Raw genomic sequence first — 14,871 nt, forward strand, 5'->3', positions numbered from 1 at the left:
GTTCCCAGTTCGTATTGTCAAGGCCTCCATCACCGAGGGGCCGCACCTCGCAACAAGTCGACTCTCCGCATGGCGATATTGGGTTTGACGATGCGTTCACGCGCTCGCGAGTCGACTTGGGGCACAGCGTGCAGCAAAGCACCATGCTGGTTATGATCGGCAATACGTTCGTAACCCGGGGTAATCCATGCGAAAGGGATGGTGAAGTAGCGGAGCACTGTTGCAAATGCCTGGTCGATGATTGGTGTTCAGCGCAAGCCATCGATGTCAAACTCTCAGATTTGGGGCGTCAGGCGCGATAGATCGAAGAACGGGAGGCTCTGCGTTGCAGCCGCTGGAGCGGCTCTCCAGAAACTCCAGAAAGCGCCTCGGCACCGTGGCGGCCCTAGACGCATAGGGGAGAGGATCGTCGTTTAAGCTTCTTTTAGAGTTCCTCCACAAAACTTGTCGGTGATCTTGCTGGTTCTGAATTAGGATACCCCAAAGAGCGCCACTTACCGCGCTGTCTTCGAACTTGTGTCGTACATTCTTGCGAGAACATTTACTCCAACGGCGTACATTCCTCAACCAGCTGCCCCGACGGGTTTGGGGCCAGGCCTCCAGCCTGTGGGCTATGTTCTGTAGTCTCGCTAATTCTTTGCAATAGTGCTTTTGCTGACTGTCGTGGCTTTGGGGGTAAGTGGCGTAGGCCGCTGGCAACGCATTTGGCCGTTTTCCGTTGAGCTGTCCTCAAACGTCACGACGTTTGCGCAGACTGATGTCACTCCTCCCGTGCTGGAAAGAAATATCAACAACTTTTCGCGAGTCTTCGGTGAAGTTGCGAGGTTCTGTAGAGGCCTACGTCAGGTGGCTTGTTACATGTCCCATGTGGATGAAAGTGTTTACGGCTGGAGCGCATCGCTGATGAGACATCTTTACATGCAACTCCCAGCGAGTGAAAACCGGCTGTGCATAAATCTTCAGAGACGTAGCACATGAGATGGCTCCTGGAGGGTCTCACAACAACCGGACATTAAGCCTCCGTGGCTTCAGCCAACGACAGGCTTGAGGACGTCTTGGTATGGATTTCGGATGATTTTGCGGGCTTGGAAGGCGAGAGGCGTTCTGGGCTTGGCTGGTGATGTAGCATTAAGGAACGGCACGCAGCGCACCGCTGAGGAGAAGCTTCTTGTGACTTGTTTTGCAAGCCAATCGTCTTCGTTCCAATTGTTCTTATGCCGAGGTGGTTCCTCTAAAGGGTCCCGAGGTGCTGCGGCATCTCAAAGCGGAAGGAGCAAAGTATTTGAGCTAGTGCAGGGTAAGTGCCACCTCGTCTCATGAAATGTGCACCTTTGTAACCCGCATTCGCTTCTTCTCGATGACCGTGAACGCCAGCAGCCCTAAAGCCGCGTACAATCTTCGATCCAGCGTGCAAATGACCGACTACATGTGAGACGGCCTTGCTTTTCTGCAGAAGCGTTGAGAGGCAAGCGCAAGCGATGCCAAGAGGTCAAGTGGCAAGCGAGTGAATCTTCAGAGAGGCTTGCGGTGCGTTCAACACCGCTCGAAGATTCGGTACAGGCCTTTGAGGTTGGCAACCTCGATCACACCTTTCAGAAGGCCCTTCGTAGCCACCAGTCTTGCCTTGAATGCTGGGAAGAGCACATTCTCGACGGCACGGTGTAAGTGGCGTCTTCTCTCGGCAATCTCTTCATCTTCGCCTCCTTCGATTAGTGGTGCTGGCAGTGCCTCAGGAGTGTAGAAACTCGCGAGCTCTCGCAAAAAACTTTGGAAACAGCCCTTCTCGTCTGTCCAGTCCACGTGGGGTCCAAGTCGAAGCAAGAAGTTCGGCAATTTGGCCAAGGAGGGCATGTACCCCTTCAAGAGAAGTGGAATGGTGAGCAAGTCGCCGTCTGCAGATATTTCCAGAGCGAAATACTCCGACAGCATGTCTTTGCGGGAGATCAGCTGGTTGACTACGGCAGGAACAACGTTATCCCACTCAATTGCCACGTTGTCTGGTTCCAACGCCTTTGCCTGGGCCACGCCGATCCCAACGAGGTCGTGCAGAGACATCGGTGGATTGAAGCGTATTGCGCCGTAGTTTCCGAAGTCAGTGAGACCTAGCTGATAGAAGTATTCCGCGGAAACAAGACCGTAGTCGACGAGGAAAAGCCTAACCCCGCCTTGGATAGCTGCAATGCGTCTGGTGGCATCAGCGATTCCCACAAACGTATGATTGGCGAACGTGTCCGTCAGCTCGTTGTGCATGCACTCTCTGACCGAGGCTCTGAGCTCCTTGATGGTTGTCAAACGACAAATAGTTGCCTCCTTGTCCGTATACTCGTATTCAACTCCGTCCGAGGCAAGTTCTCTCGAGGGCGAAGCAGCCCTCTGAGCTTGTGGCAACATGGCGGTGATCTTCCGTGTCTTCGCATCAGTCCGAACCAAGCTGTTCTCATATGGTTTTCGTGTGCTGCTCTGCATAGTCGCAGAACGTTGAAGAGCAGGCGATGATGCTGAAGGTCCCTCGGGGACCGTGTTCAACTTCGAGATGGTGGGCGTCTTTGCGCCGCTCAAGAGACTTTGTGTCATGAAAGTTCGGCTTGTGTCGACTTTACCGAGACGCTGGCGAATGTCGTCGCAGACCAGCTCAATGATCTCCTCTTCGTTCAGAAAGTTGACCTCGCGCTTCGTCGGGTGCACGTTGACATCCACACGGGCCGGGTCGATTTCGAGACTGAGGTAAACAAAGGGCTTCCCACCCTTGGGTAGGAACGCAGCGTATGTCTGTTCGACGGCCTTCTTGATCGCAGACGAGTCCACGGATCGATGGTTGATAAATAGCAGGAACGTAGTCCGCTTGGCACTGTGGTTTGCATTGCTGACAAGAGCGTCCGCCTTGAAGCCATACTGTTCATTCGTAAGCTGAAAATCGATCAAGTCGTTCGCAACTGCATTGTTGTGCGTGAGGCGAATGCGATCACGAATGCTTGCAGTGGCCGGGACAGCGATCCCAGCACCAGAGTCGCCATGCTTTTTGCAAGAGAAGGCTACACCCTGACAATGGACTGCGTACTTGCCGACGAGATCGGCTATCTTAGCGTACTCCTCGCTTGATGAACGGAAGGCGCGACGACGAGTTGGAACATTGTAAAAGAGGTCCTCAACGGTGATTTGAGTCCCTTGTCGGCCAGCACAAGCCTTGGGATCGGCATTTTGACCAGCCTTCGCAGGCGTGAGCTTGCCGCCGGCGTAGTGGGCTTTCCAGGCGCAACTGGAATCTGCAGTCTTGGTAGTGACGGCAAGATGGGCGATGTGGCTGATACTTGCAAGAGCCTCGCCACGGAAACCATAGGTACCGATAGCCTGAAGATCCTCGAATGCCTTCAACTTGGACGTCGTGAACCTCTCGCAGAGAATGGGCAGATCGTCCTTGCTGATGCCGGAGCCATTGTCGGTGATCTGAAGAAGCTTGAGACCACCATCCTTGACGACAATCTCCAAGCTTGTTGAGCCAGCATCAACGGCGTTCTCAATCAGTTCCTTGAGGGCGTGGACAGGAGCCACAATGATCTCTCCGGCAGCGATCTTGTTGACCACATCTTGGTGCAGTGCACGGATCCGGCGTGGCGGTTCGAGCTCATCGGCCTTGCGCTTGGTACCTCGCGGCGGTGACGAGGACATGTGGACGTCCATGGTGCCTCATGTCTTGAACCTGTCGTTTGGTGGGAGAGGCATCAAGTGACGCTGGAAGGAAGTTGAAAGTGGCATGGGGAAGAACGCGTCCCAGTCGCGTGGTGGCGCTAGGAGTGCATGGATTCTCGGGCCGATCCGGCGGGTCGTGCTCGGTTTGTTCCCTCGCACATGCAAACTTCTCGGCTCTTGTGGCACAGCCATGGCCAGTGCCATCACCACCAGAGAGCCTGGAAAGTGGCAGAAGGTCTGCAAAAATTGGAGAGGGGGCAAGCTGCTCTTATACCTCTCCGGCACATGCCGCGCTCGGGCCAGAATGAACCACGCAAGCGATACGCCAACCTTGCTCGTCCTGGCACTCTCCTTTGGGAAATCTTTCATGCCCTCATCAAGACATGCCGCCGCTGGCATCCCCCAAGGAACATGAAGGCGCATCCCACGAAGTTTGTCATCTTCCGTCACTCGTTCATCGTCAGGAAAGCCGGCATCGTTGTCATTTGAGGCCCAAATGTAATCAAGACGACGATAGGGGAGCCTCGAGCGGTGCGAGCGTCCACTTTGCACTGTTCTACACGTCCGGCTCACTCGTTTGACCGACCCGAGTCAAGATACGGCTTTGATGACACAGGTCAAGCTTTCATATCAATCATATTTCTTCTGCACTGTTCCCACCAAGACATCAATCTCGGAGGATGACTTGCCTTGCAAAGCCAGGTGAGTCCGCAAATACGAGCCGAGCACTCTGTTCGGTCGACGGACGCAGCATGGAATCATCTTCCCGTTCGAAGCAATATCCTCGCAAACAACCTCCTACCTGAACCCGCACTTACTTGAAGTGTCCTACCGAACGACGATGAGAAATCGATCTGACGGCCCATTGCACCAACACATTCAGATCTTGGGCGTTCTGGACTCGGCATATGCTGTGCGCAATGGCAGTACATCATCAGGTACATGCAAAGACGGCTGAACAGGGTTGAGATATGAGCATTAGCAAAAGCCTCACGGCACATGGAGTACTTCTCTAATCTGAACAATGCTCTAATTCTTTCGATCACTTGCCACTTCGCCGGGCCGCTACGCCCAAATGGAGCAATGTTGCTGTAGGCAAGTACGTTGTAAGTGCCTCCTGCCGACGGCACTGCTGTCCGTAAGATTCGATAGCTGCTTCGACAGTTTCCACTCCCAAGTCTCTGGCTTTACGTTTCGCTCCAATGGCAGTGAAGTCAAGGTCCACCAAGTCATAGCATACTTGGGGGATGGTCCATGTGACGGAAACTCGTCAAATTGCTGGTCGCGGACACGTAGCAATCGCATTTCGACCGATGTTATTCGCTAGGCAATGGACTATGCATTCTCAGACCGGCTTTTCTAGATATCCAAAGGCCAGGAGTAGGACGACGAAGTAAAGTTCAGCTGGCAGCTGCATCATTCTTAGTAGCTGCCAAGGCATTATTGTGGACTCCACCCATTTTGCTAGAGTCGAGCAGTATATGAGGTGCGAGAGATCCGGCCAACGTATTGGCCTTTATCGAAAGGCAAAGTTGTGATATTGTTGTTGTTGTTCACTCAAGTGAACAGCGGATTCAAAGTTTGGAGGCATCGAACGGCCTGATGCCTGAGGCAGGAATAAAAATCTAGACCTCTGCAGTTCTTCAGCTTCACCTCACAACGACACATAACATGGCCTTCAGAAAGAGAAACGTCGCACTCGGACGGACGCCATCATCCAACCCGGCGAGCGATGCAATATCGGACGTACCAGCTGCGGGTGTTCGCCCTTCGCCATTAACTTCACATCCCACCATCTCGACTGGCACTTCCTCACTCGACGGTCTGCTGGGCGGCCATGCAGGCCTCGCACTCGGCTCAAGTCTTCTGATCGAAGAGAGCGGCACGACAGACTTCGCTGGCGCGCTGCTCAGATACTACGCCGCCGAGGGGATATGTCAGGGCCATGTTGTGCACGTCGTGGGCGTTGGCGAGGGATGGGTGCGGGAGCTGCCGGGTGTGTCAGAGGAGAAGAGCCGCGACAAAGCACCGAAGCCTGCTGTCGATGAAGAGAAGATGAAGATTGCGTGGAGATATGAGAGGCTTGGCCAAGCAGGAGAAAGAGGTGCGTGGGATACTGTGCCAAGCGCTCAAGCGCTCCGCATTCCTATGGCATTGTAGGTACCAGAACTGATGGTAAGTACAGCTTTCCCTGATCGTACGCCCGTCTCAACACCCAGCACAACGTCTCAATCAGAGAAGCCTTTCTGCCACACTTTTGACCTCACCAAGCGCATCACCCTCCCAGCAGATGCCAAGGTCAACCACATCCCAATCTCTCCTTCTTCAACATTCGAGAAGATCTGCCAATCGTTGGCGCAAAGTCTGTCATCTTCATCTCCAAACAGCATACATCGGCTAGTACTGCCATCGATACTCAGTCCCGCTCTCTACCCACCAGGCGCGAACCAACCAGAGAATTTCCTTGGTTTCTTCCGCACACTCAGATCGCTTCTTCGACAGCATCCAACTCGTCTGACGGCGATGATCACCCTGCCTCTCGAGCTGTACCCTCGTAGCTCAGGCCTGGTTCGGTGGGCAGAGATCTTGGCCGACGGCGTGATCGAGCTCACACCCTTCCCACATCTGATGGACGCAAGCAACAGCCTTGCCGAAAGTGGCGGGGCCAGAGGCAACGAAGAGCAGCCTCAAGGCATGGTGAAATTCCACAAGCTTCCTATCAACACCGAGCGTGGCGAAGACGGTGCCGGGGCAGGCAATACGCTCGGAGAGGATCTGGCATTTACAGTCAGCCGGAGGAAATTCGTCATCAAGCCCTTCTCTCTACCGCCAATGGAGGGCGATCAAGAGGCTCAGAAGGAGGCTGGAAGACCTACTGCTAAAGATGTAGAGTTCTGAAGACCCAAAAAATTCACTTCATCAATCCTCATCAAACGAACGTCTCTGCATCATATTCTCCAATTCTATATGTTCCGAATACGAAGCATGACTTCCATGACCCATAAATCGAGCATACTGCAATCCGTACGTCGTAGGGAGGCTCGTGGTTCGAGTCCCGCTCCATGCCGCGCGGATCTCGTCGCCTAGACACGAGGAGATGGCGAACCAGGCTAGAAAGAGGACTACGAAACAGAGTAGAAGAATCAATATGAGGAGGAAGGTGTTCATGATGGGTTTGTGATGATTTTTGAGAGGAAGGTTTGAGGTCGACTCGAGGGGAATGTTTTGCTTTGGGGAGGTCCGCGCGGGTTTGGGGCTTTCTGCTGCTGGGGTTCGACTTCACCTCCTCATCAACGACAACAACACCAGCATCTCGCTTTATCAATGGCCATCCGATCATACGCCGGTAGCACTTGAGTGGTGAGATACAGCATAGCTGTAATGACTGGGGACTATGCACCCTTGGAATCGTGTCTTCCCTGATGACAACGGCTGAACCTCCATCTTTCGAAGCCAGATATGATGAGCTTGGATAGAGGAATAAAAGATTCATGCGTGAGCAAAGGCGCCAAAGCTCTATTCCATTGCAAACCTTGCAAATAACTAATAAGCGAGTGTATAAAAGACTAGCTTTTCCCGAGTCTTCCTGGAAACCACCGATAACGAATACCGCCGGCGCTTCTTCAGCCAAACGGACCCAACTCCCGCAGTAAAGAGTCTGCAGCCCCTTCCCAGAGTCGTATGAGCCCATATTGCCTGAGCACCCTGGCGTATCGTACTCTATCCCTGCTTAAGTGCAGAAGTTGAAGTTGACGTTCCATCCACCTCCAGTGTAAAACCCGCCGTTCTTATGGCCGATGCACTGGTCAATGATCTGCGACACAAGTCAGCGAGGACGCTCGTAGTGTCAGCGACATGGTATGGCTCGGATACGAACGTTTTGGGTGGAGTCCCAGCAGCTCTGCTGTGAGGGAAGGTTCTCGCCGTCGATGGAGCCTCGGAAGCCGTTCGAGCCGGTGTAGTACTGGTTTCATGTCAGCGTCGAGGGTTTTGGTGGAGATGGCAGTTTGGGAGTATGGTGCATACCCTGATGCCGTTGGATTGCCATTCGTTGCCGCCGCAGTAGGACTGCGGGTTTTGGTTAGCGAAGTGTGTAGTGCCGGGAAAAGAAGTGTGATCTCTACCTGGCGGAAACTGTACGCGCCATCCCTGTTGAGACAGTTTGTGTCGTGGCCCTGGCTGTAGCATTCTGCGCCGTAGGCGGTTGATGCCAGGAGGGCCGCGACGGGCATGAAGGCAAGAGTAGAGAATTGCATGGTTGCGAATGAATGGCTAAGGTGTGTGGTTGTCGAGATTGTTTGATGTGTTTGTGCTGAAGATGATGACCATTCCAGAGCGTTATTTCCCTCCTCTTATATGTTCAATTTCCTGCTGAGGGTCGGGCCTTGTTTCCTCATGGTAATGATGATTCAATACGAGCGCTCCGATGCACAAGAGCACTGTTCATGTTCCATCGCCCGTCAAGTTGGATCGTGTGTTCAGTCAGACGAGGCTGGCGACGGTCTCCTCACTTGCTGCGGGAATGGACGAGTTTCCTTGATGAGATGACCCTGACACAATTTTCTGGCATCGCACGAAGAGAGAACTTGAAAACGGTCACCTTAGGGATAGTATTCATGTTGTAACATGGAAACAATCCAGAATATTAAACATATGTCGCCTTGCCCAAACCAATCTAGACATTCAGATTGCAATAAACTTGGCAACATGGCGATGTTCTAACAGCTGCACGGGATGCACCTTCCGCTACTCTGTCCTGGATTTCGAAGACGCCATGTCCGAACTCATTACTGTCGAAAGTAGTATGTAAGCGCCAACCCGAATCCACTTCTCAATAGACCAAGTAACAACAGCCGACCCTAACGTGCAGGATCTTGTTCCTTCCTAACATAACATACCAGTAACCCTGGCGCTAAACAGAAGTGGGAATTTCCTCCAGCGTCAGCGTATGTGAGCTCAGGCAACGTTAGTTAGATCGTTCCTATCGAATCCTGATCTAGTACTAGACGAATATGGTAATTCCGTACATGACACTTTGATGACAATAGAAATACAGCGAAGTTCATCTCTAGGTGTGTGATCAGAAATCAGCTCTGCTCAAACACCTGCCTTGCTGCAGCCTCTCTTCAACAAAATACCTTGCAAATGGAATTGTCGAGAGGGTCAGTGGATGTAAGTTTCGATAGGTCGATTACAACAGGCATGAACAGAGTGTCTATGTGCCGTAAAGGCATAGAAATGGTTTAAGTTTAAGCCGCAAGGCTCTAAGGCATCCAGGCAGCCACGCGTGGCTGCCTAAACGTTCTTGGGGAGAGGCGAACATCTCGAACTTCACATGCACAACTTCAAAACTTCACTTCTCTATTCACAATAGCCAACATGGCCGCACCAGTAAGTTCAAATCCACCCCTCCATAAAGAACAAAACACTAACAACCACCGCCCCAGACAATCCAACCCCACCTGACGCACTCCTCCCCAGCAAGCGCAGGAGCAAGCGCAAGCGCAACACAAGTCTTCTCAACACCCGAACTTCTCGAAATGATCTTCCTGCAAGTCAGCGAAGACGACCTCCGAACCGTCTTCCTCAGCCGCCGCGTCAACAATTTCTTCAAAGCCACAATCGAAGGATCCGTCCACTTACAACGAGCACTGTTCCTCCGCTGCGACGTCGCACACCCCACCGTCGAGGAAGAGTCTGGACTCCGTGTAAATCCCCTTTTTGATATCACGGACAGACCGCAAACGAAACGATACATCGAGGCCTACAATTTCGGACTCCAGTACGTTCAGGATGTAGGGTTTGATCCGGGGAGTTTAAAAGCGTATAGCGAGTCAGTCGATATTTGGTGCGAGGATGTGATTCTGGAACTCTGCGAGGGACCGCTGGTGGATATGGTGCTTTTGGAGAAGCGAGAGGGAACCCAATTGTGGTTTCAGGTGGGAGTGTATTTTCGGTTGAGGAGGGGAGATGGGCAGTTGCCGGAGGCTGTAAGGGTGCCTGTGGACTTTGAAGAGTGGAAGCAGATTACGGTTGGGGAGTTGGTTACGAAGGCGAGGAGAAAGCTGGGGGAGTGGTATCCGGAGTATTATGGTGATTCGAAGACGGGAGAGGCGGCTTGAGCGATGAGCGACCCCGATGAAGGGTTGACAAATCTCGAAATAGGAGGCCAACCTTGCGCTGGGGTTCATGGGCATGATTGATTCTCTAGAATCGACTTCGCCTTGCCTGCACTTCGGGGATTCGAAGTTACTCTTTCTCCTGGTCCTCCCAGAAGACAAGGCATCTATCAGTACAACGTCAGCAAAAATCATTCATATCCCTGACGTTCAGTGTCCCGACTTACCTGACTTCCACACTCTCCCTAGTTGGTCCATGATCCCCGGGGGTCTTCATAGCACTATGTGGCGCCCTCCTCGCCCGTCCATCCTTCTTGGAATCAAAACACTTAATCAACAGCGCCTCGTCAGGCTGCATCTCACTGGGCCAATACCACTTATGACCCTCCCCACGTTGCAGATACCAAAGGCCCACATCAATCACCTTGTCAGGCACTCCATCTTTAGGTCGGACCACATGCAACCAAACTTGCTGAAGATCTGAGTCTGGCACGCTTCGTGCGTCACAAACAGCCAAGGGCTCGCGAGTGACGGGTTTGAGGGGTCGCCAGACGTTGATGATGCCCCATCTCGTCTTGGCTTTTGGCGCGAGCTGGGGTGCATCAGGGATGTCACCGAGGACTTGCTCGGCTCCGTGGTAGGATTGATCTAGTGCGGTTTTTGTCAGCCGCGCATTCGCATTTGGGTTGTTGGTGTCAGACGGCGGTTTCTTACCGATGTGCGCTATCATGGCGGGGGTTTGCAGAGAGCATTCCTCTTCGTCTGGGGTCTCCTTAGGGATGTCGAGGACGGCTTGGTAGGGCTCTTTGCGGACGATGTGACTGAAGATGTGGACGTGGGTGGCTCCTGTGCTGTAGTGCATGTTAGTTGGGTTTGCCGACATAGGAGAAGTGCGAGAACGTACGCCTTTTTTAGAAGCTCCTTGACTTCGCGATATCCTTCTTCTCTGAACTTTGCATCGTCGCTGTATACTTCCTCAGGAATGGGGGCAGCTTTGAGGAGCTGAAAGCCATGGGTATCGACGTCGAACTCATCTTCGTGGCCGCGGATATCAGTCACTTGCTCAGTGTGAGGCTCGAACGTGTGGCGCCGGTATCCGACTGTCTTTGGGTTGAAAAGACGCTCTGGTTCGCCATCTTTCAAATGTGGGATATAGTTAAAGGTGGTCTCGATGGTGCCTGGAGGCAGCTCGGTGGAGTGAGGCATTTCGTTGAGCGGATTTTGTAGTTATGAGGTGTGCAAAGGGCTGAGAGGAAGTAAAAGGTCTCGGTAACCCAAGGTAGATGGCCTCCTATAAGTACACGTCGTACGCGACAGGATTGTTGGCTTGTCGCATGTGGTCTGACAGGGACAACTTGTGTCACGTCGAGAGGTAGGTGCTCACTCCCTTCGTACGGCTCGCACCTTGGAGAGGACCAGGATCCGCGTATATCACATAAGCTACTACCTATTGGAGTTTTGCGTATTCTAGGATCGAATCCTGCATCCTTTCATCAGTGCCGGCGAGAGAATGTTTCCGCCGACCCAATGAGGCTCGGCGAGAGTCGCAAAAGGTGCCTATTGTTGACATGCACCAATTCGCAGGACTAGTAAGAGGTCAAACTTGCCCTAGGTGTGGTCGGCGAGCTGAGCACAATGTGCGGAAGCTGGCAGTCCCGAGGTCGCCTGTCAACATCGATGACCCTGCTTGTTGCTTCGGGTGTTCGTACGAAGTAGACGTACGCCTTCCGGAGGAGAAACCTAGAGGTAACGCGGTCAATGATGGATTTGTTGATGATGATGTACGATCTCGGGGCACTAGATTTGATCAGCGCCGTCGGTGACGTCGGTCAAAGCTCTGCTCGGGCCCGGGGTCGTGAGACCGAAACCCTTATCAGAAACAACAACACATGTTGCTGTCCATTCCATCGAAAACAAAACCGAGACCAGTATCATCGTCACAAGATTGGGCGAAAAACATGGAGACGTCGGTGCTCAGGCCCTGTCTTGAACGCGAAGCCGACTATATGCGAGAAGACCACCCACGATGACAAGGAACGTTCTAAGAATCAGGTCCTAAGCAACACTTAAGCCGCGAGGTGGCAGAAAACCATCAGGCATACGGGCTATGCTGGCGATAACTGTCGTGAGCGAGGCTCCATCTTGACTACCGCGCCATAATAGATATTTCGACGCGAGATGAGCTTTAGCCATAGACTTTTAACGAAGCAGGCCTCTTATGCATGACTTTTTACTACAGATGGCGGTGCTCATTCCGATGGACCTAAGCGATACTAACTGTAATGTACATCGAAGGCGGACGCTCAGCGCGTGGGTTCAGCTATTCCGGTCCTAAACAGTCTTGGCCCATCCTACCTGTGAAAATCACGAAGGGTATTATCCTGCCGATCGGGTTTAGCCAGCCATCTGGAATTGAGATCATGGTTGGAAGCGTCAGTCCTGCGGTTGTTTTCTTGACATTCACTCCATTGGTAAGTTAAACGACGCAACATCTGACACTTCGCAGCTCGCTGACTCGTCCAAGATTTACATAATTGGCCATCTGGTCTATGCCTTGTATCTGTCCCCGTATGGCAGGTTTCCAGGTCCCTTCTGGGCTAAACTGACTCCGCTGTGGCTCACACTGCAATGTCGTCGACTCCATCGATCGGAGGTGGTATCAAACCTGCACAAGAAATGTGGCGACGCCGTCCGCATTGGACCAAGACACATCTCTATTGTACATCCTGTGGCTATGACTGAAGTGTACGGTCATCGTGCAGGTTTGGTCAATTCGCCCTTCTACGATGCGTTCGTCCAAGTGAGACCTGTGCTCTTTTACATCACCAACGTCGAGTTTCACCAGGCGGGGCGGAAATGGCTCAATCCCAGCCTTCTCATCTCGTGCTTTGAGTGCTTTCGAGCCACATATGAATCACAACATTCTTGCCTTCAAGAATCGTTTGCAAGCCTTGTCCATGAATGCTGCATCTAGTGTGAACATGGTCGTGGAGAGTACGTGAACATTTGCCATCCATGGCGAGGCTATATACGATATACTAATACAGAAACAGCTGACTACCTCGCCTTTGATGTTATTGGCGATTTCGCGTGTGGACAGCCTTTTGGATTCCTGAAAAAGGGCTATGGCCCTTTCGGCCTGGTCTCAATCATCGACCGACGAGGCGAGGTGTTAAATGCTCTTGGAACTATGCAACTTGCACTTCGGCCATGGATGAATTATTTCTATGTTGATGGATTCTGGCCCTCTGGTCTACGTGCTCGCTCCGGACTCGAACATTTTGGACGCCAAGCATTCCAGCGTCGACAGCAGGAAAAGTCAGGTCGAAGCGACCTGTTGACGTACTTGCTCGCCTCCGTGAATGCCAGGGACAGACAATCAATTCCCGAGGAGGAAGTCATTGCTGAGGCTATCAGCTTCATCGTGGGTGGAAGCGATACTACAAGCAGCACAATGGCAACATTCTTTGATAACGTTGCCAGGGACCAGAAGATGCAGCGCAGGTTGCAGGACGAGCTGGATGAAGTGTTTGTACAGCCACTTGATGATAATTGGGTAGCGCCAGATGCAAAAGTCAGCAAACTTGTGCTGTTGCAAGCAGCGCTACGCGAAGCGATGCGAGTACGGCCAACAAGCTCAACGGGCTTGGAGAGGCTCGTGGGCAAAGGTGGAAAACGGATTGCTGGCCTTTGGCTGCCTGAATATGTGAGTGTCATGTGATACGAGAATACTTTGCAAGCTAAGTGACATTCAGACAATAGTCAGTGTTCCAACGTACGATACCATGCACGACGCGGCAATATTTCCAAATCCATCAGAATTCGACATGGATCGCTGGCTTCACCCCGAGTCTGGTCAGCTTCTCGAGCACTTTGTTCCGTTCTCGACGGGACATCGTGCATGCATTGGAAGAAAGTAAGTGTGTTGTCTCTTCAACGGTTTGCTTCGTCTCCAATTATGTGGCCCTGACTATTGGTGTAGCTTCGCCTGGATGGAGATTTCCAAAACAATTGCAAACGTGATGAGGCCCATGCCATCGGCAGTGTCACGAGGTGCATCTGCCGCGGCCTCATTCACCGGGCTCGCGCTACGATTTCCTGTATCATGGGCGTCGCCAGCACTGCCTGTGGGGGCCCTCAGGTCCGAGAAGGGCGGCGACAGCGCTGTATACTGCGGCCCTGCTGCCACGCGCTGCAGCATCTGCTCAACCGCCTCCAGACGAGCCTCGAGCTGCTGCGTCAGGTCCCGGATGCCCTGGTTGGAGGCGATGATGGACGGGGTCAAGACTCACATGCCAGTACGGTTCGCTGTCGCTTCGTCGTCCGGGGCATCCGCAGGCTGCGGCTCATCCGCTCGAGGCGCTCGGAGCCCGAGGTCGGCGATCTGCGTATTGCGAGACTGTGGGTTTGGCGGCATCGTGGGGTTGCCGTATCGTGCGGAACGAATTGGATGCAAAAAGTGACTGCTTGAGAGTGCTGTGATCGTCGGGGAACGCTTCCGGATTGGGGAACGTTTGCGGCTCAGGGAACATGTTGTGCCTGGGGATCACGTGAGTGCCAAGAAGGCCACATCTTCTGAATTCACAGTCCTTGTAGATACCTGCTCCCGTAATCAATCATCTATGAAGGCCTAATAACCGCTGCACAACAGGTTATGAGCCCGGCGCTCAAGATTGATTCAACCATACTCATTTGATTATCTCTGATTGAGAATCCACAGTACCCTTGTCCTTGTATCTACCTGATCCACCTTGTTCTGCTATGGAGACCCAAACAAGCGAGAAATCTATCAAGTACATCCTCAAGAAGGGAGCCTCCTTTCAAGCATAGAGAGACATGCTTAAGGCCACTCTTGTTGACAAGGATTGTGCAGCATATGTCTTTGAAGACATCCCATGGCTAGCATATAAGCCAAAACCAGAAGCCCCAGAACTATTGCTCCCAATTGCTGTCCCTATTGGAGAACAAGCAGCCGAAAGAGCAAGGACTCAAGCACTGAACACAACTGCTGAAAATGAATACCAGGAGAGGCTGCTGGAGTGGTACAAGAAAGACAGGATTGCCT

General features: G+C 52.6%; 6 protein-coding genes across 6 annotated transcripts; 3 read left to right on the plus strand and 3 right to left on the minus strand.

Annotated features, from left to right (window-relative positions):
- Positions 1-1,533: 1,533 nt before the first annotated feature.
- Positions 1,534-3,678, minus strand: M409DRAFT_27015 (uncharacterized protein; the record flags this gene model as incomplete). Its single annotated transcript, XM_033808383.1, has 1 exon — positions 1,534-3,678. One exon carries the CDS (start codon positions 3,676-3,678, stop codon positions 1,534-1,536), a length of 2,145 nt encoding a protein of 714 aa, XP_033663666.1.
- A 1,680-nt stretch (positions 3,679-5,358) lies between these two features.
- On the plus strand, positions 5,359-6,585 carry M409DRAFT_58171 (uncharacterized protein; the record flags this gene model as incomplete). The annotated part of the gene is made up of 3 exons (XM_033813836.1): positions 5,359-5,791; positions 5,848-5,862; positions 5,924-6,585. The coding sequence occupies 3 exons, from the start codon at positions 5,359-5,361 to the stop codon at positions 6,583-6,585; spliced, it is 1,110 nt and encodes a 369-aa protein (XP_033663667.1).
- Positions 6,586-7,417: 832 nt separating this feature from the next.
- Positions 7,418-7,943, minus strand: M409DRAFT_58172 (uncharacterized protein; the record flags this gene model as incomplete). The annotated part of the gene is made up of 4 exons (XM_033813837.1): positions 7,418-7,501; positions 7,565-7,651; positions 7,714-7,755; positions 7,812-7,943. 4 exons carry the CDS (start codon positions 7,941-7,943, stop codon positions 7,418-7,420), a joined length of 345 nt encoding a protein of 114 aa, XP_033663668.1.
- A 518-nt stretch (positions 7,944-8,461) lies between these two features.
- M409DRAFT_58173 (uncharacterized protein) lies at positions 8,462-9,809 on the plus strand (the record flags this gene model as incomplete). The annotated part of the gene is made up of 6 exons (XM_033813838.1): positions 8,462-8,493; positions 8,589-8,633; positions 8,736-8,759; positions 8,807-8,859; positions 9,062-9,078; positions 9,135-9,809. 6 exons carry the CDS (start codon positions 8,462-8,464, stop codon positions 9,807-9,809), a joined length of 846 nt encoding a protein of 281 aa, XP_033663669.1.
- A 127-nt stretch (positions 9,810-9,936) lies between these two features.
- M409DRAFT_27019 (uncharacterized protein) lies at positions 9,937-11,012 on the minus strand (the record flags this gene model as incomplete). The annotated part of the gene is made up of 4 exons (XM_033808384.1): positions 9,937-9,973; positions 10,034-10,454; positions 10,521-10,657; positions 10,711-11,012. 4 exons carry the CDS (start codon positions 11,010-11,012, stop codon positions 9,937-9,939), a joined length of 897 nt encoding a protein of 298 aa, XP_033663670.1.
- A 1,214-nt stretch (positions 11,013-12,226) lies between these two features.
- Positions 12,227-13,726, plus strand: M409DRAFT_27020 (uncharacterized protein; the record flags this gene model as incomplete). The annotated part of the gene is made up of 5 exons (XM_033808385.1): positions 12,227-12,277; positions 12,331-12,596; positions 12,652-12,800; positions 12,860-13,512; positions 13,562-13,726. The coding sequence occupies 5 exons, from the start codon at positions 12,227-12,229 to the stop codon at positions 13,724-13,726; spliced, it is 1,284 nt and encodes a 427-aa protein (XP_033663671.1).
- Positions 13,727-14,871: the final 1,145 nt, after the last annotated feature.

The sequence above is a fragment of the Zasmidium cellare genome, assembly GCF_010093935.1.
Source record: "Zasmidium cellare ATCC 36951 unplaced genomic scaffold M409scaffold_34, whole genome shotgun sequence".
NCBI lineage: Eukaryota > Fungi > Ascomycota > Dothideomycetes > Mycosphaerellales > Mycosphaerellaceae > Zasmidium > Zasmidium cellare.